At 40.2% G+C, this 26,734-nt stretch overlaps 1 protein-coding gene across 1 annotated transcript; it reads left to right on the top strand.

Annotated features, from left to right (window-relative positions):
• The first annotated feature begins 1,768 nt into the window (after window positions 1-1,768).
• LOC129744657 (prolyl endopeptidase) lies at window positions 1,769-25,226 on the top strand. Its single transcript, XM_055737290.1, has 8 exons — window positions 1,769-2,155; window positions 2,385-2,745; window positions 22,491-22,904; window positions 22,975-23,134; window positions 23,203-23,712; window positions 23,771-23,907; window positions 23,969-24,181; window positions 24,584-25,226. Exons 1-8 carry the CDS (start codon window positions 2,050-2,052, stop codon window positions 24,978-24,980), a joined length of 2,298 nt encoding a protein of 765 aa, XP_055593265.1. The 5' UTR covers window positions 1,769-2,049; the 3' UTR covers window positions 24,981-25,226.
• The last annotated feature ends 1,508 nt before the right edge of the window (window positions 25,227-26,734 follow it).

The following is a 26,734-nucleotide window of genomic DNA, read 5'->3' as shown; positions in this document are numbered from 1 at the left end:
CCATTTTCGAAATATACCTTTTCCTCTTCTAAAAAAAGTGATGAATAAAGAAGTTCCAAAAAACCTTATATCGATATACGTTCACAAATGGTTATAGTATTTTATAAACTGTTTAGGAAATCTTAACTGTTCTAAACTGTTAAGAGATCTTTAAAAAAATAATTCGCATATGGTGCCACCCAGACAGTCATCAAAAATCCCAAAGCACATTTCCAGTTAAGTTACCATGGGATCATTAGGGTAACGGACTTATTTTGGACCAGTGGACCAATTTTCGACCACCTTGTCTAGCTCTCTTATAAAACAACTAATAATGAAAAAAAAAATAGTGCATTACATTAAGTGCCCGGGCTTCAACAATATTTGCTAAAAAAATTCATGATTATTTGTTTTATAAGAGCGCTAGACAAGGTGGTCCAAAATTGGTCAACTGGTCCAAAATAAGTCCGTTACCCTACTATTTTGTTATTTTAAATTGAATTTATCATGCATTTTATTCAACATTTTGTAAAATAAAGAATATCATCAATAAACATTTAGTAGTCTATAATTTTTCAGTGCATGTTTGCTCTCGCCCCTTTCTTGTGAGCAAATTTGGTGACTTTGTCGGTCCCGACGGCAACGGCCCTATTTTGCTCACCCATATACTAACCCCCGGTGCGGTATAAAAGTGATTAAACTCGTGAGCATTTTCACTTTGCTCGCGATTGCTGCGGATGCTCTAAATGATGAAAAATTGCATCTGTAATAAATTTGCTTACTCAAATATCAACCGATGATACAAACTGCAGGCCATGCAGCCAAGGTTCTGCTCGCTTCAGTTGCATAAATTAAGGCGTCTACAGTACCCGCATTTCGCCTTTAGCTATGCAATCTAAGATAAATTGCATGTTTTTTTTTCCATCGATTTCCACTTCAAATAAGGAAGCGACACCCTTCAGATGAAAATAAATATTAAAAATCTTTTTGACCAAAATCTCATGAAAGCGACACATATTAGCTTTGTAGTACGGTGGACTACTTCTTAAAAATGTTTTATATTTGATTCCCCTAACATGAGAAAAATTTCGGCGGTAAAAATCGGGGGCAACAAAATTAAAACAGTTTTAAGAGGTTTTGAACAATGAAACCAGTTCAAAATTCATATTTTAATATTCCCCTTTGATTTCACCATGTTACAAAACCGTTTTATGTCGTTTTTTTTTTGAGTAAGTGGCAAAATTTTGCATATTCTTGCAAATTTGTTGCTTTTGGAAAAATTGAGGTCAGATTTTGCCGTGTGAAAATTCAAACATATATATATTTCAAATACAATAATAACTTTGTCATTCTTCATTGAAAAACACAAATTAGCACATCAAAATACATTTAAAAGTATTTGGTAAATTCTATTTTACATTGTTTCTGATGTTTTTAATAAAAGTATCCTCTTAGAGCAGATCTTATGAAGAAATCAATAACTTTTTGAAAAAAAGCAAACTCAATTATTTGGAGAAGAATTAGTTAATTTAAAATCTTAACTTAAAATCTCCGAAACTGAATTTATGTTTAAAAAATTGGATGGATAGAACAGAAACATATGCCCATTAATGCTCTCAAAAATCTTTTTAACTTCTAAAAAATCTTTCTGGCAACAGCTTAGTAGAAATTCAACTTGCTGACAAAATGGGTGGTTCGATCTGAAAAGCTACCCATTTTCCATGAACAAAAAGCTCTTGCCTGCCCACATTTCCAAAAATTACTAACTTTGTTTCCGCGTGTGCAAGGAAAAGTGAAACGCCGCTATCTTTCGGTCTCGTTGCGAATTTGTGGTGGTTTGTGCGGTTGAGATTGCATTTTTTTTTGCGGTTTTCTCGCCGACGTGCACTTTCTTTTTCATTCTCGTAAAACTTTGCCAGTCATTTTTGCAAACGTTCTGCAGAACAGGCTTATCTGTGGTTCACAATTTCCCGGTAAAGATTAACATTTTGGAAGCATCCGTGTGTGGCGATACTAGTCAATCACTGCCTGCCGGGATAACCGCAAAAAGTAGGTCGCGAAAAATTTTGCATGAACGTTTTGCGGCGGCTTTCAATCTACTCCAATTTAGCGGGTTCCGTTACCGATCAAATTCGTTCTACCGGACTGCAGCTTTCCACTTGGCGGTGGTGCTCAAGTAAGTTTTTTAAGGTCATATTGATTAGAATGATGGAGGTCCCCGCTCTGATAACTTGTGGAGAATCCCATTTATCGTCAGCTTTTCAATAGACTGCAATGGCTGGCAGCACTGGCATCAATTGCCGATCATTAACCGGAATATAGGTCTCCGGGTCAAAAAAACAATGGAACTCCAATTTCAATTATTGCTTAGAATAGCATTTCCTTTTGTGTTGTTTTTATTGCAGAAGAATTCCGTAATCCGTTCCAGCAGCAGCCAGCCAAGTTCCGACGGTTAGCGATGCCAGAGGCGCAAGAATGCAAGTTTCAGTACCCGGAAGCGCGGCGGGACGATTCCGTGGTCGAAGAACTGCACGGGATTAAGATAGCGGACCCGTACCGCTGGCTGGAGGACCCGGATGCAGAGGAAACCCAGGCCTACGTAGAGAAGCAGAACCAAATATCGCAGCCCTTCCTGGAGAGCGGCGAGGAGTGGAAGAAACTCAACGGGAAGCTGACCAAACGCTGGAACTTCCCCAAGTACTCCTGCCCGTTCAAGCACGGCAATCGGTACTTCTTCTTCATGAACACCGGATTGCAGAACCAGGAGTAAGTATTCGGAATAATAATTAATTTATTGAAAACTACTATTATGAGAATCTAGTCTAATTTTTCTCATCTACCTACATTTGATAAATTGTGCAAGGAGACTTGTTCAAATGCGTTTTTAACTAATTTAAATTTGAACTTTCTCTAAAAAAGAAGCAACATTAAAGCTGAAGGTTTTGAGACGCATATACTGCCGTTCTAAGCAAGAATGTCCCATGTGACTTTTGGGTCATTTTCACTTTTTTGCTGGAAACGGTCTCTTTTAGTGTTAACTTTCGAATAAAAACACAAACAAGTATACTTTGTTCTGAACTTATACGAAATTTTCATCAAGGTGGTTGTCTCTATGTTGATAGTTCTACGCAAGAATGTCACACTAGAGAAAATTCTATGAAAAATGCAAATTTTATCAAATAATTGTCTTAAGATGAGTTCAAACTGTTGAATTTAACGTTATTCACTGAAAAGAACACTAAAATAGAGGGCAGAGGAGGAGCGAGAAGCCTTGAGTGTTCCATTCAGAGAAATTTTCATTAAACACTTTTCGGTAGGCACTACTTACAGGATCCATACTCAACTATACATTTTTATAAACAAAGAGGAACGTATTTCTCTAAATTATGGTTTAGCATAAGTTTTTGGAAAAAAAAACTACGCAAGCTTTTAAAATGATAGAAAAATTGTAGCCGTGTGACAGTTTTTCGTAGAACTAGCATCGGCATGCGTTCTGATTCTACGCAAAAGTGTCACACGGAGCATTGTTGGCTCTAATTTGCAGTTTTTTTTTGTAGGAAATGTAATTTTTTTGGCAGAAAACATTGTAAAATGATTAACTTGAACCAGGCCCGTGCGAAGGACCTGCTATGGGGGGGAATTTCAAATTTAGCCGAAAATAATAACAATACTAAAAACACACAAGAAATAGATACATTGATTTCTAAACCATTTTGTTACTTGTAATCATCACACAAAAAGTAATAAATTTTACTAATACAATTAATCAACATTTTCAAAACGAATCAAAATGAATGTTCCAAACCAATGCTATTTCCGGTAAGACATTGATAAATCATTCAAATTGGTGTTCCTTATTCTGAACTAGAAACTCGTTTGAAAATAAATTCTTAGCAGTCTGATACCATATTTGAAATCAATATTTCTGAAACACCAGAAAAAGAATGCAAATCAAAATTTCGAATAAAGCTTCGGTCATAAGAATTATTGCACGGATATAGAATACATAAAATATAACACCAGATTAAAAAAAAAACTGAAGTTTCAAATAAATGTCAGATCACGTAAAAAATTAATCATGATAAAAAACTGTTGGAAAAATTATAATGATTGTTATTTATTATCCATTTTATTTTACAATTCTTTTCTTCATTTTCAATGGAAGGATTGATTGAAAAATCCACTGTAGTATCTCAAATTTGGGAAAAAAAATTATCACGATTAGAAATGGGAATTCTCGATTAGGAAAAAAAAAATTTGAACTTCAATTTTTTTTAATTAAACCCTACCAATCGTTTTAAAAAGATTTAAAAAAGGAATTTAATTGATGACTTAATGGAACTGCATTTTGATGCCTATGATTGAATGATTGTCAAGTTTTGTCTATCACCTTGATGAAGCAACAAATCTACGGTTACAGAAAAAAAATCTAATTCTTAATTTGTTTATTATACCTATTTAATTCCATTAAGGAAAAATATTCCAAAGAATATTATCTAAAAAGTTGAATTCTACAGTTTATGAAAATATGGAAAGATTTATTACAAGTATTTCTCATATTACTGAATAATGTTTAAAAAAACAAAATTTGTTCAAATCTGCAAAACAATTAGATTCTTGGTTTGAAAATAATTAAAATTCAATTTGGATTGAAAATTCATTTGAAATGGAGAAAAGTACAAAAACACATTCTAAAGACGAGGTAGCGTTTTTGTATGTCAAGTGTAGAGTTTAAATGCTCAAGGTTGATTGAATGGCCCTTCGAAATTTACAATTAAAAACTATTTGCCATTCGTGAACGGCATATATGTATGTAATACCGTATAATTAAATGTCTTAAGCCTCGGATGATTTAAGACTAATTTCCGCCGGAGGCGAGAAAAATTTCTTACTTTCATAATAACACTTATTCAACACCGTTTAAAATGAAGTAATTTCTCTTTACTTTTTCGAAAATTTCACTTGGAAAAAATCTTCATGGGGGGGGGTTAAACCCCTAAACCCCCCCCCCCCCCCCGTTCGCACGGCCTTGACTTGAACTGTTCACTACGAAAAAACTGTCGGTGAATTTTTAGTTCGAGAGAAAAATTGGAAATCTAGCTGATATTTCAATCGCGTTTTTCTCGTTTGCGCGTTTTTCCACATGGGACAATCTTGCTTAGAACGGCAGTATACAAATAGCTTAGCTTAGCTTAGCTTGATTAACTACTCACATCCACCTTAAACCGTAAAACCCGAAGTGCATGGTTGTAGAATTGCTTGTTCCAAAAACATGTTATGATAACAATCACTTCGAGGTCCACGATCGCTGGCGTGGCTCAGTAGAACAAGTTCCACATTGCCAATGGTTGCTACTCCGTGATTGACCGAGGCCATCAATTTTAATCAGAGGTCAAATGAATGGTGCTTGGGATTAGCAGCTCATTCACACTGCTCAAAACTGATGCTCTCTCTTTTAACGTCAATAACGGCGCCGGCCACGTCCTAGTAGTCAATAGATAGATTGGAAGAAAGAGAAAAGGATAAAAGATCTATTTTGTGCTTTAGGACCGAGGTCACCTCTGCATCCTAGCAAAACAATTTTGGTTGGGAGAGGAGTTGAAGGAATTGATTGGGAGACACTTTTGACTAGTATTACGATGAACCTTAAAAATTGTTTTCCTAACTTCTATAAGTTCCTATTGGAAGCTTTCAGCATCTCAAACCGTTGAATCCGAAATGCAAAAAAAAAATTGTTTTAATGACAGATTCAAAAAATTAAAATAATTGAAATTTTTAAATGATTTGCAATGAAATAAAGAAATTTCGAAATCCACGATTGTTGGTGTGGTTCGGTAGAATAAGCTCCACGTCACCAATGATTGCGACTAAGTGATTGACCGAGGCCACCAATTTCGCACAGAGGTAAAAAAAAAGGCGCTTGGGATTAGCAGCTCATTCTGAATGTACAAAACTGATGCTCTCTCTTGGAACATCAATAACGTCGCCAGTCACGTCAATAGAAAAACAGAAAGGAATGAATTAAATGAATTTGTGCTTTAGGACCGAGGTTACCTCTGCATCCTGGCAAATTATCTGGTTGGGAGAGGGGTAAAAGATCGTGTTTTCTGTTATGTTCCTAATTTTAACCAAAAACCTGCTATTTAATCAAGATCCATACATTTTATATTATTCTCTATAATAAAATGCTTCTGTGATAAAAACTTACTATAGTTTCTGTAATGAATTTTCTCACTTTTTCATCAGAGAATTTCAGTATCATAGATATGTAAAAAATAATGTAGAAAAATCTGAACAAAGAAATTCAATATGATCCAATTTCAATAACCGACAAATTTTTCAATAAATCGTTTTAAAACCAAATGATTGGTGTTTAAAAAAAACTGTTTAGCAGAATAATTGTTCTTTGTCATGCTTTTTTTTTTTTTTGTAAATTCTTTATTTGAAACGGCTCATACCTCTAGGCTTTAAGGAGCCAAACTCGTTTAGCATTTTTACAATTGGTATGCTTAGCTTAACACTTGTTTAGAAGAGAAAGAAGGATAGAAAGGGAAATATGAAAATAAAAAGAATTACAGCTGAAGATCAATAGCTTTGAGGAAAAGATATATTTCGAACATGTAGTCCAAATCCATCACAGCTAACACATCCCTCACTGGAACGTCAGGTAGTTTTCCTCGGGCCCGAAGGGAATCTATGAAATTCGCTCTGGCGACAAGGTGGTCCTCACACGACCAAACAATATGCTCGATGTCTTGGTATCCTAGGCCGCAATCGCATAAATTGCTGCCAGCAATATTTATACGATAGAGTACCGCATTCAAGGAATAATGATTGGACATGAGACGGGAAAATAAACGAATAAAATCCCGACTCAGATTCAATCTATCAAACCAGGGTTTAAGGCTTACCTTTGGGATAATCGAGTGGAGCCACCGACCCAACTCATCCTCGTACCATCTGCGCTGCCAGTTGACAAGAGAGTTTCTCCGAGCCAAGAAGTAGAATTCGTTGAATACGATTTCACGCTGGTAAATGTTGCCTTCCATCGCACCCACCTTTGCAAGGGAATCTGCCCTCTCATTGCCTACTATTGAGCAATGTGAGGGGACCCAGACAAAGGTGATGAAAGAGCAACGTCTTGATAATGTAGTCAATATATCTCGTATCTTTTCGAGGAAGTACGGCGTGAACTTTCCAGGTCTTATAGATCGGATCGCTTCAACAGAGCTGAGGCTATCAGTTATAATATAGTAGTGTTCAACTGGTCGTGATGCGATACTATCCAGAGCGCAATGAATAGCAGCTAACTCTGCGATGTACACAGAACATGGTGACTGAAGACTGTATGAGGCGCTGAAGATTTCGTTGAACACTCCGAATCCTGTTGTTTCCTCTATAAGTGATCCATCGGTAAAGTACATTTTATCAGCATCGACGTGTCTATATTTAGCTTCGAAAATTCTTGGAATCAAAAGTGAACGGTGCGTGTCCGGGATTCCACGGATTTCCTGCTGCATAGACAAATCAAACTGGACAGAAGAATGGTCGTAGTCTGGGCTACAAACACGAGTTGGAGAATACGAAGAAGGATTTACCTGCATTGACATGAAGACATGGTATATAGACATAAATCTAGTTTGAAGATTTTGCTCAAGTAACCTTTCGAAATTCACAATCACCAATGGGTTCATGACCTCACACCTGATGAGGAACCGGAGTGAAAGTAAATTGAATCGATCTTTCAGGGGGAGTATTCCTGCCAAAACTTCGAGACTCATATTATGCGTTGAGGGCATACAGCCCAAAGCGATGCGGAGACAACGGTATTGGATACGCTCGAGTTTGATTATGTGAGATTTGGCAGCTGACTGAAAACAGAAGCTACCATATTCCATAACTGAAAGAATGGTCGTTCGGTACAATTTTATAAGATCTTCTGGATGGGCTCCCCACCAGGTGCCAGTGATTGAACGGAGAAAATTGATTCTTTGTTGGCATTTTCCTTTCAGATACTCAATGTGGGCTCTCCAGGTACATTTGGAATCAAACCAAACCCCAAGATACTTAAAACACCTCGATTGAGTGATCGTCCTGCCTAGGAGTTGAAGCCTAGGTTGAGCAGGTCTACGTTTCTTAGTGAAAACAACCATCTCCGTTTTCTCTGGAGAAAACTCAATCCCAAGCCCCAAAGCCCAGGAAGACAATCTGTCTAAAGTATCTTGTAAAGGTCTGTGCAGATGAGACTCAGTAGATCCTGTGACAGACACCACGCCGTCATCTGCAAGTTGTCTTAGAGTGCAGCCTTCAGAGAGACAGCTGTCGATGTCACTTACGTAAAAGTTGTACAAAAGTGGACTCAAACATGAACCCTGCGGGAGGCCCATGTAAGAGGTTCTTTTAACTGCAATAGCTCCGTGAGCAAAGTTCAAATGTTTCTCACATAGCAAGCTGTATAAGATGTTGTTCAATATTGGAGGCAGACCCCGGGAGTGCAACTTGTCAGACAACACCTCTATTGAGACTGCATCAAAAGCTCCCTTTATGTCTAGAAACACTGAAGCCATTTGCTCACGTTTTGCGTACGCCATTTGTATCTCTGAAGACAGCAAAGCAAGACAATCGTTTGTTCCTTTGCCCCTTCGAAACCCAAATTGAGTATCTGAAAGGAGACCATTTGTTTCCACCCACTTATCCAATCGGAACAAAATCATTTTCTCCATCAATTTGCGGATACAAGACAACATCGCTATCGGGCGGTACGAATTCGTATCGGACGCAGGTTTCCCGGGCTTTTGGATAGCTATTACTTTCACTTGTCTCCACTCTTGGGGAACAATGTTATTCTCCAAGAATTGATTGAATAAATTTAACAAGCGAAATTTAGCGGCGTCCGGAAGGTTTTTCAACAAGTTAAATTTAATTTTATCAATTCCCGGAGCAGAATTGTTGCAAGAGAGGAGGGCAAGTGAGAATTCTACCATCGAAAAGCTGGAATCTAGACCACACCTATCTGGAGGCACATTCCGGATTATTTTTTGCACTGGTGTAGAATCTGGACAGAATTTCCGTGCGAAGTTAAAAATCCATCTTTGTGATTATTCCTCACTTTCATTCGTTGATGATCGATTACGCATGCTTCGTGCCACTTTCCATAAGGTGCTTAAGGATGTTTCTCGCGATAAACCACCCACAAAATTCCTCCAATACGCCTTTTTCTTCCCCTTGATTAATTTTTTGAACTGATTTTCAAGGGAAACGTATGCTTCAAAATGGACAAGAGTTCCATGTTTTCGAAATTCTTTAAATGCTGCTGATTTGTCCTTATAAAGCTTGGAACACTGGGGGTCCCACCATGGATTAGGAGGCCTTCGACGCACAGATGATTCTGGGATGGGTTTTGTTTGAGCGCAAACTGCACTATCGTGTATCAAACAAGAGAGAAAGTGGTACTCTTCCAAAGGAGGTAAAACATGCATAGAGTCGATGGCTGTTAATATTTCGTCCGAGTACTTTTTCCAGTCGATGTGTCTTGTAAGGTCATATGTCATATTTATTGTGTTTGAAGAGTTGACCCCATTGGTGATTGTGATTTCGATAGGCAAGTGATCACTACCATTAGGATCATGGACCACCTTCCACTGGCAATCAAATGATAGTGAATTTGAGCAGAGCGAGAGGTCAATTGCACTTTGTCTTGCAGGAGGTTTAGGTACCCGTGTTTTTTCACCCGTGTTCAAAACTGTTAAATTGAAACTATCGCAAATGTCATAGATAAGAGTAGAACGACTATCGTCAATTTGTTCTCCCCAGACAGTTCCATGTGAATTGAAGTCACCCAGGATCAACCTTGGCTCAGGAAGCACTGAGCACAGGTCTTCTAAGTGACTTCGATCCACTGCAACTCTCTGAGGCCAGTACAAACTGACAACACATAAGTCCTTACCTCTTATGGTTGTATGACAAGCAACGGCCTCAATTCCGCCCGATAAAGGAAGGTGAATTCTATAAAAAGAGTGGCACTTGTTGATCCCCAAAAGCACCCCTCCATAAGAATCGTCACGATCCAGACGGATGATATTAAAATCGTGGAAAGAGATGGTAGATTGAGAAGAAAGCCAAGTTTCGGACAACGCAAAAATATCGCAACTAGTTCTATGAAGTAAATAATTCAGTGAATCCAATTTTGGAATAAGACTACGACAATTCCACTGTAGAACAGTGATATCTCCGACCTCTCGGCGTAAATTAGCCATCGAGAGAGACAAACACTGAAAGGAGGGGCCAAGTTCGCATCAACTGCGTTAAAAATGTCTTTATTATAGGAAGCATTGCAATAACAATTCCTTTGATGGGTTCTGGTACGTTAAAACACGAGAAAATTCCGTTCAAGATGTCGGACAACTTAAAAATCCCAGATTGAGTAATAGATTCTGGCATTAGGTTAGCAGATGAGGTTTGCGATTCTCCCACAGTCGATGGTTTATTCTGTTGTGGAATTTTCCCGCGAAAGCCTGGAGGAACTTGTTTTTCATTTTCCGAAAACGATGAATTTTTCTCAACTCTTATTGAGGAGATAATCGTAGGAATTTTTGGAGGTATTTTGGGGGAAGGCACCTTTGCACGCTTCCGAGAGCCTCCTGCAGAGAGGACTGGATGAACCTCATCAGCCGTGTCTGTGTCCCCGGTGTCCTCATTATCAACTGGCAGCAATGAGAAAATATTGCTAGGTTGAGATTGGGTCGGTGGAGAGGCGCTCTTTAATATAGCGGCATAAGAACGTTTAGAACGCTCTTTTAAAGAGCGCCTCTGCTTATCCCAGCTACCTTTAAATGCCTCGCACGAGGAGATTTCATGGGGTGAGCCCCCGCAATAGACACATTTTTGCTCTATTGCCGAGCATGCTCCTTCCCCATGATTCTCCCCGCAACGAGAGCATCGCTGCTTATTGCAGCAATGAGATGCAGTGTGTCCCAACTTTATGCAATTTTTGCACTCCATTGGGCGAGGCACATAAAGGCGTACTGGAAGCCTTAAAATTCCGTCAATCAAGACGTAGTGAGGGAGGGCTGTTCCCGCGAAGGTAACTCGAATCGAGGCTGAAGGCGTATACTTTTTAACGCCATCAACGACGATGGCAGTCTTGAGTTGGCAACAATCCACGATTCCGACCGAAGTAGAATCGAGGCTCTTAAACTTGCCAACGCCGTGAGCCTTAACGTATTCAGCCTCCAGACTCGATTCGGTGATTACACCCTCGATTTCTACGTCTCGAGACGGAATATAGAGCTGATACTCCAAATTAAAAAAATTGCTAACAAGAATCGCGTTTGCGGCCTTCCGGTCTGCCACAACGACGCGCAATTTATTTGGCCTTACCTTCGAAACACTGGTAACGGAGGGCCACCTCGCCAGATCTTTGGTGATCTGCACCACATTCAAACCTTTACCGTTAGCTTTGGGCCGGATAAAAACCACCCAGGGCCCAGAAAAGGTTGAGTTTTCCGGATAGGTCCGGAGTCGGGATGTTTTTTCCACAGCTGTAGGTGGTGAGGGAGAACTAACTACTAGAGGGGCATGAGCACTAGCATTTGAAGGACCAGCTACTGCTGAATCCTCCAGATGCTCCTCATCTTCGTAGATGATCCTCTCATCATCTACAGCTGGTGGATCCAACCCCCCGCCTTCGCTCATATTTTTTCGCGGAGACACGAATGTCTACCGTGGAAAAATATGAGCGGAGCAAAATATGAACGAAATAATAAAGAGAAAATGATAGATACAAGAAAAAGAGAAAAAATGAAAAAAGAATTACCAGCTAATTAAGCACTCTTTTATATTTATGGCTCCTTCAATGTCGATGAACCCAACCACGTGGTCTTCTGTTGTTGGTTGAAGATGGCTGCTCCAATTGGTACTGGGCACAATCAAATGATGATATCCAGGGTAATTTGCCAAACAATTGCGATGCCCCTGGTGGTAATCAACCTCTCTTGGCGGTGTCGGTCAGTTTGGTGAAAATGGGAAAACTGCAATCCACCAATAACCCCACTTTTCCGAAGGGTTATGAATGTCAACTCTGCCCTGGCGAATGGCAGGAAAATGTCCACTTTTACAACCCGGCACACAACTCCGGATAAAAAGGTTAACCGTCCGGACGGTATCCACTCCCGGAATAAACGGACGGACAACGGACACTTTTTTCTCACACACTACTAGACACTAATGCTCGAGATGCGCGAAACCACAAGTGTTCTCAACGAGTGTTGCAAGACGAATGTTTGTCATGCTTTATTGTTTCTGATAAAAAAAACACATTTTTATTTCAATTAATCAAAGCAATGAACAAATCAATAAACGAATCATTTTTCATTATTGAATATCATTGACATCATTCCAGTTAATTGAAGTAGTTTGTTTCAGGAGTTTGAGAATTTTTCCCAGAAATATCTTCAAAAGAGAAGCGACATCTGATCCCGCTTAAAATAAAATATGTGGAAACATCGCCGAAATCTTGGACCAAAAATCTTCAGCACTGTTTTCTGGCTCAATGTTTAAGCTCTAAAGTGAACGCTCCTTCAAACCAACAAAACAACATTGAACTAGATGCCCGAAGGATCGCGATAAACGGTATCAATGACTTGAATTTCGTTAATAATCAGTTAATTTTTTAACTAGGAACACGTTTCAGTAAAGCATTGAAAAAAATTGCACCTTATCATAAATTCATATGCCCAGCTTTAAAATTATCTGTTTGAACTATAACAACAATCACAATAGCTTCCTTGGTTGAGTTTCCAATAAGAAAGGTAAAAGCTCTGCGACAAAATGCTCGGATCGATTGGAATCGATTTTTGTGTTTGAGACGTCGCTTCTCTTGCATGTAGGTTCACTATTCATTATATAAGAATAATGTTGCATCATTTTTCAGAAAATCACAAAAAATACTTAGCTCTTAGATTTTGTTTGGATTTCCTACAACTTTGTGACGACCTTCTGAATCTTCATCCTACCGTTCTCCACCATCCAACTTCATAAACCACGCACGCGTTGTGTATTTCCCTCTATGGTTGATACCGTAATTCCGTAAATTCCTTTCATCGGCATTTTTCTCTGATAGTTTCCCAATTCCACGTCTTGTGCGAAACGCAGCTAAAAGGAAGCATCCTTTCTTCCGGGAATTGACCAAGTTAAATTACAAACACTTTTTACAATAAAATCTTTTTTTCACTAAACAGTTCTTAAAATTTTTCATCCTCAAAAACACGTCTGTCCTTGCTTAGAACGGCAGTATACAAATATTGAAAAAGTGTTTAAATATCATGAAATTTAATGGCTTTTGCCTATTACATTTTATTTCTTAGAAAAAAAAATATTCAGGGATAGATTCAGAAAGTTGAGTTTAAACCACTTCCTTGGAAACTTGATATTCATAGACGTGGTGATCACAAATATCATATGGTAAGAAGTTCTCACTGAGAACTTCAGCCAATCAAGTCTTCAAAATGAGCTAAGTTTCCCCTTAAAAAGGGTAGTTTGGTGCTTCGGTGAGTTCGTCGAGTGTGCTCTTCATATCTGGATGTCTTTGGACGAACAAAACATCAGCAGCCAGGTCAAGGTCGTTAGCTGTTCTATTGTCAAAGGATTTCATGATATCGGGTTGGCCTACAATCGATAGATCCAGTCAAGATCTCATCCATAACGATGAAAAAAGTAGCAATGATAAGATACATTCTTGTGTAACTCAAGCAGTTACCGGAATTGGATCGGACAAGACACCGTTGGGCAGGAACTTGTAAGAAAATGCGGAAAATATAGAGAATAAAATCATTGCCAACTGGCAAGTGACGTAGGCTTTGTTTACCTTTTGACTTTTTGAATAACGAGTTCTGTAGTAGGTGCGTGTTTGTTCATCACCTTCTTTGTACCACAATGCATCTAGTCGGCCAGGAATGTTACAGTGTGTCAGCAAAAACACGGTGCAACATTTGTGCTGATAATCTGCCACGACTCTGAGCATTTCAGCAGGAATGGAGTCAATTCCATGCTAATTGTTTAATTTCATGTCTTTGATTGCTGCTTCTATTTTTGCCAGCGAGGACGCTTTCAAGTTGACGCTAACGCTATTCGTGACTCGAAAGAGTTGTTCGAAATGCTCAGTTCAACGTTTGAGCTGGCATCCATTCCCTTTTCCTTTCACTCACTATACCGAGAAAACCATGACTCTCTTTCCACCGTTCCCGTCCCATGTCCAATCATTATTCGCTTATCGTTGCAATCTGGCTAGCAGCAATTTATGTGATTGTTGTCAAGAAACCATGACATCGAGCATATTGTTTGGTCATGTAAGGTCCATCCTGACGGCAGAACAAGTTCAATAAAGCCCCTTTCGGGCCTGAGAAACCCCACACAAAATTTCAGCGAACGATGAATTGCTGCGATGCTGTTCTCTCCTTGGACAACATGTTCTAAATAAAGCTAAGCAATAAATTGTGCAAGCCGAAAAACTAGCTGGCATAGTCTTTGTGTTATCCGGTATCAGTTTCTTAGTTTTTTTTTTTACCATTTTCTCAACATGTCCTTCTCGTTTGACTTTCTTCTTGCTCTTCTGAAGTTCTCGCTGCATTATTGCCCAGTACTGATGCACCGGGCGCAGTTCCGAACAGTTTGGCTGGTTCATGTCTTTTGTAACAAAATGGACAGAATTGACATACCACTCAAGGACACTTTAACACGTTCGTCGCCACGCTCATTTTGATAGTGCCATTTACTGTGCCCGGTGTCACGAAAGGCTCGTTCCTCAGTCCGCAAGAGCAGATGGCCTGCAAAACGAGATATTTGGAGGCGAACTTCGACTTTTCTTCTTCTTAACCCCGTAATTTGCTCAAAATCGGCTTTTATATATGTTTCGTCGTCCATAACACAGCAGCCATATTTTGCCATCTTCTCGCCATCTTCTTGCCATCTTCTCGTAGAGCTTCCGTGCCCGAGTATTAGCCGTCGATTGTTGCCGCTCATCGCGGTTTGGGAAATTCTGTACCTTATATGTATGTAGTCCAGCTCTCTTCTTTGCATTCTGGACGTAGCTCTGCGACATGCCGATCTGTTTAGCCAAATCACGGCTTGAGACGTTGGGATTTGCTTTAATCATCCGCTTCACCTTTCCCTCCGACTTTTTGTTCTCCAATCCCAGTTTTCTTCCAGCTCCTTTGCCGTGGTCCAACGTCAACCGCTTCAACACTCTGGAGACGGTTGAAGGGTGAATGTTTAACATTTTTCCCAACTGTCAGTGCGACAGGTCAGGTGTTTGGAAAGAATTCGTTCTCTTGACTCATAGTACTTTGAAATATACAAGGTAGGCTATTCCGCTCTCTTTCAACGTATTGGTAAGAGGCCCTAAAAATAGTTATGGAAAAAACTGGCAAATGTAAGGAATTTTTCAGAAAATCAATTTTTTCTTGAAATTGACCATCATTAAAATTATGAGAAAAATATGCATTGATGCATTTTAATGCAACGAACAATATTTGGCTTTTCAAAATCGCTAAAAGTAATATGCAACGGGCTTTTGGTCGATTTAAAACTAAAATTTGATGATTATTTTGCCTTGTGTGGTTTTTGTCTTGTGCAGTTTGAACTAAAAATCAAACAAATTGATTATTTATCACAGAAATATGAAGTATTTTACATCTTTATCAAATTTTGAACATGGACAGAAGAAAATATTTAATTTTTTGCTCTCAAAAAAGAGGGACGGTGATGAAAATTTCTTTTGAATGCTCATTATTTATGGTTCAGATCCGAAAATCCAAAGCAAAAAATAGTTTCTGATGAGCCTGAAGAATCAATCTTTAATCTGAGGCCCTTTTCAAAGGAATCGAATGGCTATTGGTGGAGAAATTAATAATTTTGATTGCCTTTCTATATAAAACTGCTAAATTTTCATAACTATTTTTGTTGGTATGCAAGCATGCTGTGTACATACACGGAGCTTTCAAGTGAGGTTAAGCGCAATGGCCTACCTGTTATTTTCCATGTACTATGCTCTCGACTCGCATTGGTTTACCTGGTTTACCTCCATTTTCGTTGAATTGAAAAACACGATTTCGAATTTGACAGCATGTAAACAATACACATCAATAAGGAATGAAAAAAAGCAAAATTCGGTTAATTTTTAACCAATGGTAAAAAAAGTTATGCCCTCTTGAATGTACAGCAATAATATCGTGTTCGACCTTTATACTGTAACGACATAATTTGATGAACAATTCAAATTCAATTCTCCAATTCACTCGGTCCGTTCTCCAATTTCTAGGACATTCCACATTCGCCAGATCACGTTCCACTTGGTCTTACTACCTTGCTCGTTGCTCCTCTGCTCGTCTCGTTCCTACCGGATTCGCGGCGAGCACCTGTTGTCAGAACGCCGGACAGTCGCAACCTGTCCTGCCCAGCGTATCCGTCCAGCATTCGCCACTTCTGGAGACTGGATACACCGTAGAGTCGCGCGAGCTCGTGGTTCATCCTTTGCCTCCACAGTCCGTTCTCCTGCACGCCGCCAAAGATGGTTCTTAACACTCATACGAATACTTTGAGTGTGCGCATGTCCTCCTCGAGCAATATCCACGTCTCGTGCCCGTAGAGAACAACCGGTGGAGTTCATAGTAGGCACAACTTTTGCTGCTCTTTCGCTGCCGGATATCACCGCTGGTGTCATTCTCTTTGACTATCTCCAGCTCGTCGCCGTCGATCGTGGCCTTGTTCTTACTGGACTAGTGGCTCGTTCGGTCTCGGATTTTCAGGCCAGCTTATACTTCGTCTTGGACGTATTAATCATCAATTCAATGCTTCCCTCGCCGCGTTTCAGTTTGCGGTAGATCTCATCCACCGCCGCAGATCGTGCCCCACATTGGCCACATTTCGTTTTTTTGCTCAAGTATTCCTCTCAACAGCATTGTCAGATTGAAAACAGCTCAAATCCGTAGGTTTCACGAAAAAAGAAAAATGTACTGATTTGTCAAAATGAAACTTGATGACCTTTTTTTTGGTCGTCAGATAGAATTTTCGTTTATCCGCAGAATCCCTATAATTTATTCGATAATCCGTAAAAATCCGTATGCTGAAAATCTGTAAATTTCGAGCATCGATTCGGAGATCCTTAGAAGTGCTTAAAATCCGTAGATCGCGCAACGCTGGGCTCTCTGTATTTATGAGAGTATAAAAGAGTGTCAAGCTCATCAGCAATGATGTTAGGAAGCGATCGCTAACATAACCGAATTCTCAGATTTACGGTATCGTTGAGGTTAATTCATAGCTTACTAACGGCGTGTTCGTAAATTGATTTGTTTGGGTGATGCATCGATTTTTTTTTTTTTTTTTTTTTAATTTTTTTATTGGCTTTACCTCTATAACATAACCGGCCAAGTGTTAATTACTCTTCTACTTACATGTCTATTTTACATTCAATTACAAAATTAGCTATCGTTTTATATAATTCAATGTCTTTCTTTTTTAGTATCAAATGAATATCGGGTGGAATTCCTTTTTTCATTAAAATTCGCCAAATAGGTCTACGAAGATTTTCAAATCTGCTGCATGCGAAGATAATGTGATCAGGATCTGCGATGGATTCGCCACAACTGCACGTCGCGTCCAATAGGATACCATTTCTAGTCAGATGAGCAGGGAGCCGTGAATGATTTGATATTAATTTGGAAAGGATTACAATTTGTCTGCGGTTGAGATCCAAGCTACTAAACCATGGTTGGAGCGAAACGTTAGAGATGATGCTGTGACAGAAACGTCCTTTAGTTCCTGCATTCCACTTTGCTTGCCATTTGTGCACTGTTGTACGCCGAATCGGAAACTGGATGTCGAATGATGTTAAAATATAATCTGCTGTACCACCATTGATGCACGCACTTTTCGCCTCTTGATCTGCCAACTCGTTCATTGGAATACCTCTGTGAGACGGAACCCATATCAGATGGATCTCGTGCCCCATTCTTTGTCCTTCAAGAATGGAAGCTTTTATATCGTACCAAGCAACGGGATATTTTTGATTGATGTTGATTTTTTGAAGGCTCGTGAGACAACTCAAACTATCGGTTAGAATAATATACTGAGCAACAGGAAGGCTTACGATCATTTTCGCAGCATGCCTGATTGCTAGAAGCTCTGCCATATAAACTGATGCTTTACTGTCGAGTTTGATCCCTTCTGCAGGCGCTCCAAAACTATTTACCACAGCATAACCTGTGCCGTGTATATCTTTCGACCCGTCAGTTGCCAAGATTTTCGCGTTGGCATACACTTCCAAGAGATAGTTTGAAACCAAATCAGCTGCCGATGAGTTCTGGTGTTCTGAACATAACCGTTTAACAGTGAGATCAATGGATATTATTGTTCTTACAACTTCACGGTTGACCATGTAGCATGGGAGATTATTTAGAGGCTGTTCAAGTGGAATAAATTCGTTAAGCATTCTTATGGCGCGGTGTATTCCCGTAGCCACTAAGCCACCTTCCAAGATCGGTCTGGAGTATTGACCATGCCAAGAAGAAAGTGACGCTCTTTTATTTACAAAACGCATGACAGCAAGTTCTCTTCTTTGTTGCAGCGGAATAATACCAGCCATCACTTCGAGTGAACCTGTGTGGGTGGTTTTTGTGGAGCCCAAACAGATTCGAATTCCTGCCCATTGTAGTCTATCCAAAACGATGGCTTCTTTTTGTGTTAACTCCGTCATAAATATGGAACCGTATTCCAATATTGATCTCACACATGACTTGAAAATAGCTAACATTGCTGCTGGATGTGCTCCCCATGACTGGCCCGATATGCTTCGTAGAAAGTTAAGATACGGAGCCGTACGTTTTTGTACCTCTCTAATATGACACGACCACGACAGATTTCGTGTGAGGTACATGCCGAGTAACCTCAGGGATCTGACGTATTCCAAAGTGCAACCGCCGATATTTATTTCTGGGGGATTATCGCATTGTTGTGTCGAGATCAGAAGGCACTTACATTTCGTGGGCGAAAGTTCTAACCCAAGGTCGAAAATATTTTCCACAACTATATCCACTGCCCTTTGGAGAGATTCGCAACTATGCTCCAGCGAGGTTCCTCTTACAGCAATTGTTGTGTCATCGGCGTAATTTACGGTTATCACATCAGGAGGGACACTGTTGATCAATCCACTGATCACAACATTAAAGCATAACGGACTTAGAGGAGATCCCTGAGGAAGGCCTTTCCACGTTGTCCTAGATATTGAATCTAATCCATTTGAAATGCACAAATTCCTTTCTTCAAAAAGATGGAAGATACTTCTTACTAGGCATTCAGGGACTGTTAATGAGCGTAATTCGCGGACCAGAACATTAATTTCCACGTTGTCGTAGGCGGCTTTGATATCGAGGCTACATATCACCACATGCTCTCTTCTTTTCAAAGCTAAAGAAGCTTCATTAATCAGGGGAAACAACGCATCCATTGTTCCTCGTCCTTTCCTAAAACCGTTGATAGCTGAAGGGAATAAGTTGTTGTTTTCGATGAAATGTTCTAGTCGATCTTTGATTATGAGTTCATACACTTTGCGAAAACATGAAGCTAACGCGATTGGGCGAACAGCAGAAGGAGAAATCGGATCATGACCACTTTTAGGAATCGGTACAATTTTAAAGGTTTTCCAGCTTTCCGGAATTCTTCCTGAAGCAAAAATTTGGCAATAGATTTTTCGCAACTGACTAAGCGCCGCCCATGGGAGATGATTTATGACGGAATATGGAACACCATCCAAACCAGGAGCCGAATCTTTACCGATTTTTAAAACTGCTTGAATATCCGATACTGAGAATGGTAAACCAGTTTGAGGGCAACACGAACATTGTAGAAAAGCCGGGGGTGGATTTTTGGCAGATGAGGGAGCCAACTTGTCCAAAACATCGTTGGCCAAATTGTCCGAAATTCTAAGGTTTTTTGATGGCTCTCCGCGCCCTTTGAATCTTCTAGCCATCCTCCATAAGGTTGTGAGGGACGTAGAACTATCACAACTATCACAAAAATGTTGCCAACTTTTCCTCTTCTTCTCGCGTACCAAATTTCTGAACCTTCGTTCTGTATTAGCGTACCCTTCGTAAGCTTCGGTTGACAGCTCTCGTTTCCAAGCGCGGAAAGCAACTCTGGTGGCTTTCTTCGCTTCTGTTAGCTCTTCGTCCCAATAGGGTTGCGGTATTCGGCGAGTGTGGTTCGAGTTTACTGATGGACAGGATCTGCGCAGTGCTTGCCAAATCAGCTCAAAGAAGACATCAAAGCTATCCGGTTCTCCATTTTCGACGAATGATTCCTCGAGGCTTCCGGTAAAACGTTCCCAGTCGATTTTCCGAACATTGATTCCAGAGTAGAATTTCATCGCGCATGTAGTACTCGAATGAAAAACTATCGGAAAATGATCGCTTCCATTTGGTGAATCCAAAACCTCCCAGTCGAAGCACAAACTAAGGCTCGAAGAAACCAGCGTGATATCAATTGCGCCCCACGACCGGTTTACATCAAACCTAGTTGGCTGACCATTGTTGAGAATGACGAGATGAGATGTTTCGATGGCTTGATGAAGACGGTCTCCACGTGTGTTTCCATGATCGCTTCCCCATAGGTGATGTTTTGCGTTAAAGTCTCCTCCAATGATGCACGGTTTCGGAACGGTTGATAAAAAATTATCAAACTGAGTCTGCGATATGTTGGCTTGCGGGTGTATGTACACAGATACAATAGTGATCAACCCGGAGATGTATTTGATCTGGCAGGCAACGGCTTGAATATCCGCTGACAGTGCAATAGGAAATGCTACGGGATTCAGTTCTGAACGAATCGCGATGGCTACGCCCATCGAGTTTCGTCTGTGATCTTTACGAAAAATGGTGTGCTGCGGTAGACTAAAGTTTGTGTGATTGTCGAGATGTGTTTCACTCAAAAGCGAAATATTGATATTGTGTGTATTTATGAGCTGGATTAAAGATGAGCGTTTACTATTTATCCCTCTACAATTCCATTGTAGACATTGCAGAGGAACGGTGGCTGTTAAAGTGCTCGGTGTGGTGTTTTTCATAATCTGAGATTAGCAAAATATCCTTTCATTTTATCACTTACAACATCCGAAATTCTCTCCAAAACCATTTGTTGAATTTTTTGTCGAGTTTCAACATCTTCCTCAGGAACTTCCAGGAACTTTCTTTTTTTGAATTATTTTCGGACAAAGCTTGTGATCATTGGCCCGATGGGAGCCCAAACAGTTAACGCACTGGGGCTCACTATTTTCACATGCATGATCTTCGCCGCCCACTTGCTCCAAGCATTGGTTACAGCGTTTAGCACTCTTGCATCCTTTTTTATCATGTCCCAAGCGCCAGCAGTTACCACACTGGCGGACAGGATAAATGTACTGCTTAACAGAATAAAGCACTCTATTCAACTCGATGTGAGTAGGTAAACTCTGCCCAGCGAAAGTAAAAATCACCGTAAACAGGGCTTCCTCTTTATCATCAGCTAATTTTCTAAGCACACGACGAGCATGAACTATCTCCGGGTTATCAACTTGATTCGACTTGCGTTTATCGTACGCATTAGCAAACTTCAATTCTTCATCACAAATATCCGGCTCAATATAGGCTACCCCAAGGCACTCCACCAGCCGTTGGGGGATAAAAAAACGCACTTCATTTGAGGTACCGATGCCTGCTATTTCATTAGCAGCATCCCTCGATCGCATCAAAATTTTCATTTTGGTTTTAGAAACCGGCATAGCACGTATAAAATCGTCACCAAATTTCTTCACCAGACTTTTAGCAATCTTCGCAGCAGATATATTTCCGACATTTGTTTCAGCCATAACGAGATATGGCCCAGCATAATTTTCGTGATATTTCCGCACTCGAACTTCATTTTTCGATGACCTTGGTGTATCGTTGTGGGTCATTGCACCGCTCGACAATAGCGTGTGGAAGGAGAGAAGAAAAATAAATTAGATTTCGATTCAGCTCACACACACGATGTGCAACGTACCGTAGTTCAAACGAGACTGATGCATCGATTTTTTGGTAGATGTCAAATCACCTTCCAATGCTTCCGTATACAGTTTGTTGAAATTACGAACGCCAGCATCGATAGAAAAAATCACTTCGATAGAAAAAATCAATTTACGAACACGCCGTAAATGTACCCCCCCTCGCGATGTTACAACTCCGAGTGACAAAAGAAGAAATTGATATTTGTTCCAACCTTATTTACCCAAAAAAAAAGAAATAAGCTGTGTTGCAGTCCAGGGGTCTACAACCGTAACAGTTAATCTGTGGGGATGGATGGATGACGTCATCCAGTAAAAATCCTATCCTATAAAATAACCGCTGCGGGTATAAGACATGACCTTGATTCGATAATTCTAAAGATATTCAATTCAGAACTATGCAACGTAACGGTCTTCTAAACAAGTTGACTCGTATCAATTCCAGCGTTCTGTACGTGCAGGATGCCCTTGACGGTGAACCGAGGGTGTTTCTGGATCCCAACAGCCTGTCCCAGGACGGAACGATTGCCCTGGTCGGATCCCGGTTCTCGGACGATGGCAACCTGTTTGCGTACGGACTCAGCCAGAGCGGCTCGGACTGGACTAAGCTGAAGGTGCGGGACGTCAACACCGGGGAGGACTTCCCGGAAACGCTGGAACACACCAAATTCGTGAACGCATCGTGGACCAAAGACAACAAGGGTTTCTTCTACGCCCGGTACCCGGTGGTCGAGGGCAAAGCCGACGGTTCGGAAACGGCCGCCAACGAAAACCAAAAGCTGTACTACCACCGGGTGGGTGAGCTGCAGGAGAAGGATGTCCTGATTGCGGAGTTCCCCGAGGAACCTTCCTGGCGATTGTGAGTTTTTTCTTAGGTGTTGAGTTTGCGAGAGCTTGGAGTCAACTTTTTTTTAAATTTCCAATTGTAGAATGCCAGAAGTTTCCGATTGTGGAAAGTATCTTATGTTATTCATCATGAAGGGTTGCAAAGATATGCTGCTGTACTTCAGCAAGCTTGGAAACTCTGAAGACATCAAAGGGAAGGTGGACTTCGTGAAAGTTGTCACAGAATTCGACAGCGACTATGATGTAAGTTGTTCAAATTATTCATTAGATTTTATTTTCTTAATATCAAATCATTGTTCTTTTATGTCCAGTACATCACCAACGAGGGCAACCTGTTTTCGTTCCGTACTAACAAGGAAGCTCCTAACTATCGGGTAGTGAACATTGATTTCGATAAACCAGAGATGGGAAACTGGACGACTTTGATCAAGGAGCACGAGAAGAACGTGCTGGACTGGGCGAACTGCGTGAACAAAGATCGTCTGATTTTGGGCTACATTGATGATGTCAAATCGGTGCTCCAGGTGCACAGTCTACAGGACGGTAGTTTCGTATCGAAGTTTCCGCTAGAAATCGGTACCATCAATGGTTTCAGCGGCAAGAAGAAGTATTCGGAAATTTTCTACCACTTTGTGTCGTTCCTTACCCCTGGTATTATTTACCATTATGATTTCGCCAAGGAAGGCACCGAATCTAAAATTTTCCGCCAGGTTAAAATCGAAGATTTTGATGATAGTCTCTACAAGGTGGAGCAAGTATTCTACAAAAGTAAAGATGGGGAACGAGTGCCGATGTTTATTGTACAGAAAAAGTCTGACAAGGTGCGGTTTTTTGTATTTTTTTTAATGTTTGCTTTGACTATTTTTTTTATGTTTACAGCAAGAGGAGAAACCGTGCCTTTTGTATGGTTATGGTGGATTCAATATCTGCATACAACCATCCTTCAGCATCACAGGTCTGGTCTTTATAGATTCATTCGATGGTATACTAGCTTATCCCAATATTCGTGGAGGAGGGTAGGTTTTTTGAGCTTTTTAGGAATCTATATCCCGTTAATAAAACATAAATTTACTACAGAGAGTACGGCGAACGATGGCACAATGCTGGCAGGTTGCTAAAGAAGCAGAACGTGTTTGATGACTTCCAGCACGCCGCACAGTTTTTGACGGAGAACGGCTATACCCGTCATAATCAGATTGTTATCCAGGGTGGTTCCAATGGAGGTCTTCTGGTTGGAGCATGCATTAACCAGCGGCCGGATTTGTTCGGTGCAGCCGTTGCTCAAGTAGGGTAAGTTAAATTTTCACTCACACGAGGAAGAGATTGTTCCATTTTTGACGTAGACTTGTTTTACGGCACGGCACATTGAAAATCATCTCATATGAAAGACCTATCAAGCCTGCTCATTGTTGATTGGCTGGTTGAAAGTGGTACAAGACACGGATTCCCCGCGCTTTTTGAGTTTCGTTTTACCTGCCAACAAGGCATAAAAGTATGGTTCGTTGGCAAAACATCCTCCCTCTCCTCATCCTTTTTTTCTTATCCATTTCATCGTTTCTATCTATGATCATCACCCGCTTTAGCTCCATCCCCATGCCTAATCTAATCAAAATAGGCTGTCGTAATTCTACGTTAACATTGCGGTCGTGTCTTATGTACGATCTCGTTTCAACTTCTTTCCCTTTCTTTCAGTGTCATGGATATGCTGCGCTTCCACAAATTCACCATCGGTCGGGCATGGGTATCGGACTACGGTGACGTCGAGGAGAAGGACCACTTCGAGAATTTGTACCGATATTCTCCACTGCACAATGTGCACACCCCGAAATCCGAGAAGGAACAGTACCCGTCCACCCTGGTCCTAACGGCCGACCACGACGATCGAGTTAGCCCGCTTCACTCGCTCAAATTTGTGGCAGCCCTGCATCACGCCGTACAGGACTCGGAACATCAGCGAAATCCGTTGCTGTTGCGCGTCTACAGCAAGGCCGGGCACGGAATGGGCAAACCGACGGCCAAAAAGATCGAAGAGGCAACCGACATTCTGACTTTCATGTTTAAAACGTTGAAGCTTAAGCTGACCTTCTGAGCGCGCAGGTCTGCTGAGGTCAGAAGATAATCGTAACATACACATAAACACACACACCGGATGGCCATCTTCTTTATTGTTTTCGCAGCCATAAGTTATACTGTAAAATGGTTTGCATTCTTATATAGTCGATGTAGTATTACTACAGAATATGCAACTTAAGTGAATGATAAATTAATTTGAAGTCTAAGATTTTGCATTGCATGAAAAAAACTAAACAAAAATTAAATTAATCTTTTTATTGCAGTTCCGTTGTTTTGAATCAATAGGTAATTATATCACATTTTCCACACTTTCAACGTCCATGGTTCTATAGTGGAAGCAAACCCCTACAAGAAGGTCTCGGTTGATGATTAAGACTACGTTCGGCGCATGCATCAAGTCTCGTGTGAGTCTTAAAATTAGTATTTCACATATGGAATGTTGTCCAGGCTACAAATATTCTAAATGGAAAGAAGTTGCGACTAGTTTATGTCAGTTTTTGTATTTTGACGTAGAATTACGTCTTACGGCAACACTTATGGGGGGAAGGGAGGGGGGGGGGGGGGGGGTTTAGTTAGATACGTGGGGATTCAAATGGCTTCTTATGAAACTTGAAAGTGTCAATGTGGAACTTGCTGAAACTTACACGGCACACTTTCAAAAGACCGATAACGAATGTCATCGCAAAAAAAAACTCTTTGGATTGCGAATATTTTTTTTTCTCACAAATCTTTTCACACTCAGTGGTGAAAAGTTTGCATTTTATGTTGATTTTTATTTCATATCTGCAGCTGCTTTTTTACCATCATTAATAGTGTTTTTTAATCATATAGTTTTTTTTTCATCATTTTCTCAATTTGTTTTTTTATGTGTTTATCTGAAGTACATCGTTCGCCTTTAATCTTTCCGGTTTTGGTTTTGTTTTGAACATTTGCGTGATCTGTTTTTAAATGTTTTTCATCTCTTCACATTGGCCAAACTTCGTCTGTTTCCGAGCAACACGCTGTTGTTGTTATTTTTTTCCTGCACCTTCTCATGCTACTGTACACCTGTATGTTTTCCTTATCCGCGAAATCCTGTACAGAATTCACCTTCTATTTTCTTCTTTTGTTCTTGGTTTGAATAGTGGGTTAGAGGTTGCTTCTCTATTCTGGGTGGAGGAGTTGCTAAGTTGTGTATTTTTAGTTAACAGCTATTTTTCGTTTTTTAACTTTTGTTATCTACTTTCGGTTGAACTGTGACCATTCTCATGTTAGGTACTGATCCTTTCAGCATCACGGCTCGTGGAGTAGACAGTTAACTTTCAGCGAACGAAAAAGATTTAAGAGGATTTTTTTTTGTGTTTTTTTTTCAGAACTGATTTAAAATGCGAAGTTTAAGTTCGAATCATTGCTTTTTTTAAGTTTGACGAAACGTGAAAGTTAAACGAGCAATTTTAAGTTTAGTATGGTATACGTGGTTAGAAATAGATTAACTCGCGGATTTGGGCGGTTAACATTAAAAAAAAACAACAGAAGAGAGTTTGTACCGATTTTGATAGGTAATACAGTTTGTTTTCTATCTCCACGTGGTTCAAAGACTTTGCTGATTTGTATCGTATTACGTCGAACGGTTTCGTGTAAACTTTCCTGAGAGGTGCTTGAGAAAATCGCTTCGTTCATACCTATATGGTTGGTGGTTTTCTCTCTTCGTCTGCTTCTGCTTGGTTCTCGTTTGAAGTGCCTCTGAATAAAACCATAATAACGCCTCCATCGTTCTCCTCCCGCGTTCAT

Source organism: Uranotaenia lowii, chromosome 2 (assembly GCF_029784155.1).
Source record: "Uranotaenia lowii strain MFRU-FL chromosome 2, ASM2978415v1, whole genome shotgun sequence".
Classification (NCBI taxonomy): domain Eukaryota; kingdom Metazoa; phylum Arthropoda; class Insecta; order Diptera; family Culicidae; genus Uranotaenia; species Uranotaenia lowii.
Note: the sequence above shows the minus strand (reverse complement) of the source record. Positions and strands in the feature narration are given on the sequence as shown.

Coding starts and splice junctions, on each gene's coding strand:
- LOC129744657 (XM_055737290.1), top strand. CDS start 2,050: ATGAACGTTTTGCGGCGGCTTTCAATCTACTCCAATTTAGCGGGTTCC. Junction 2,746..22,490: donor ACCGGATTGCAGAACCAGGA/GTAAGTATTCGG, acceptor TATCAATTCCAG/CGTTCTGTACGTGCAGGATG. Junction 22,905..22,974: donor GAGGAACCTTCCTGGCGATT/GTGAGTTTTTTC, acceptor TTCCAATTGTAG/AATGCCAGAAGTTTCCGATT.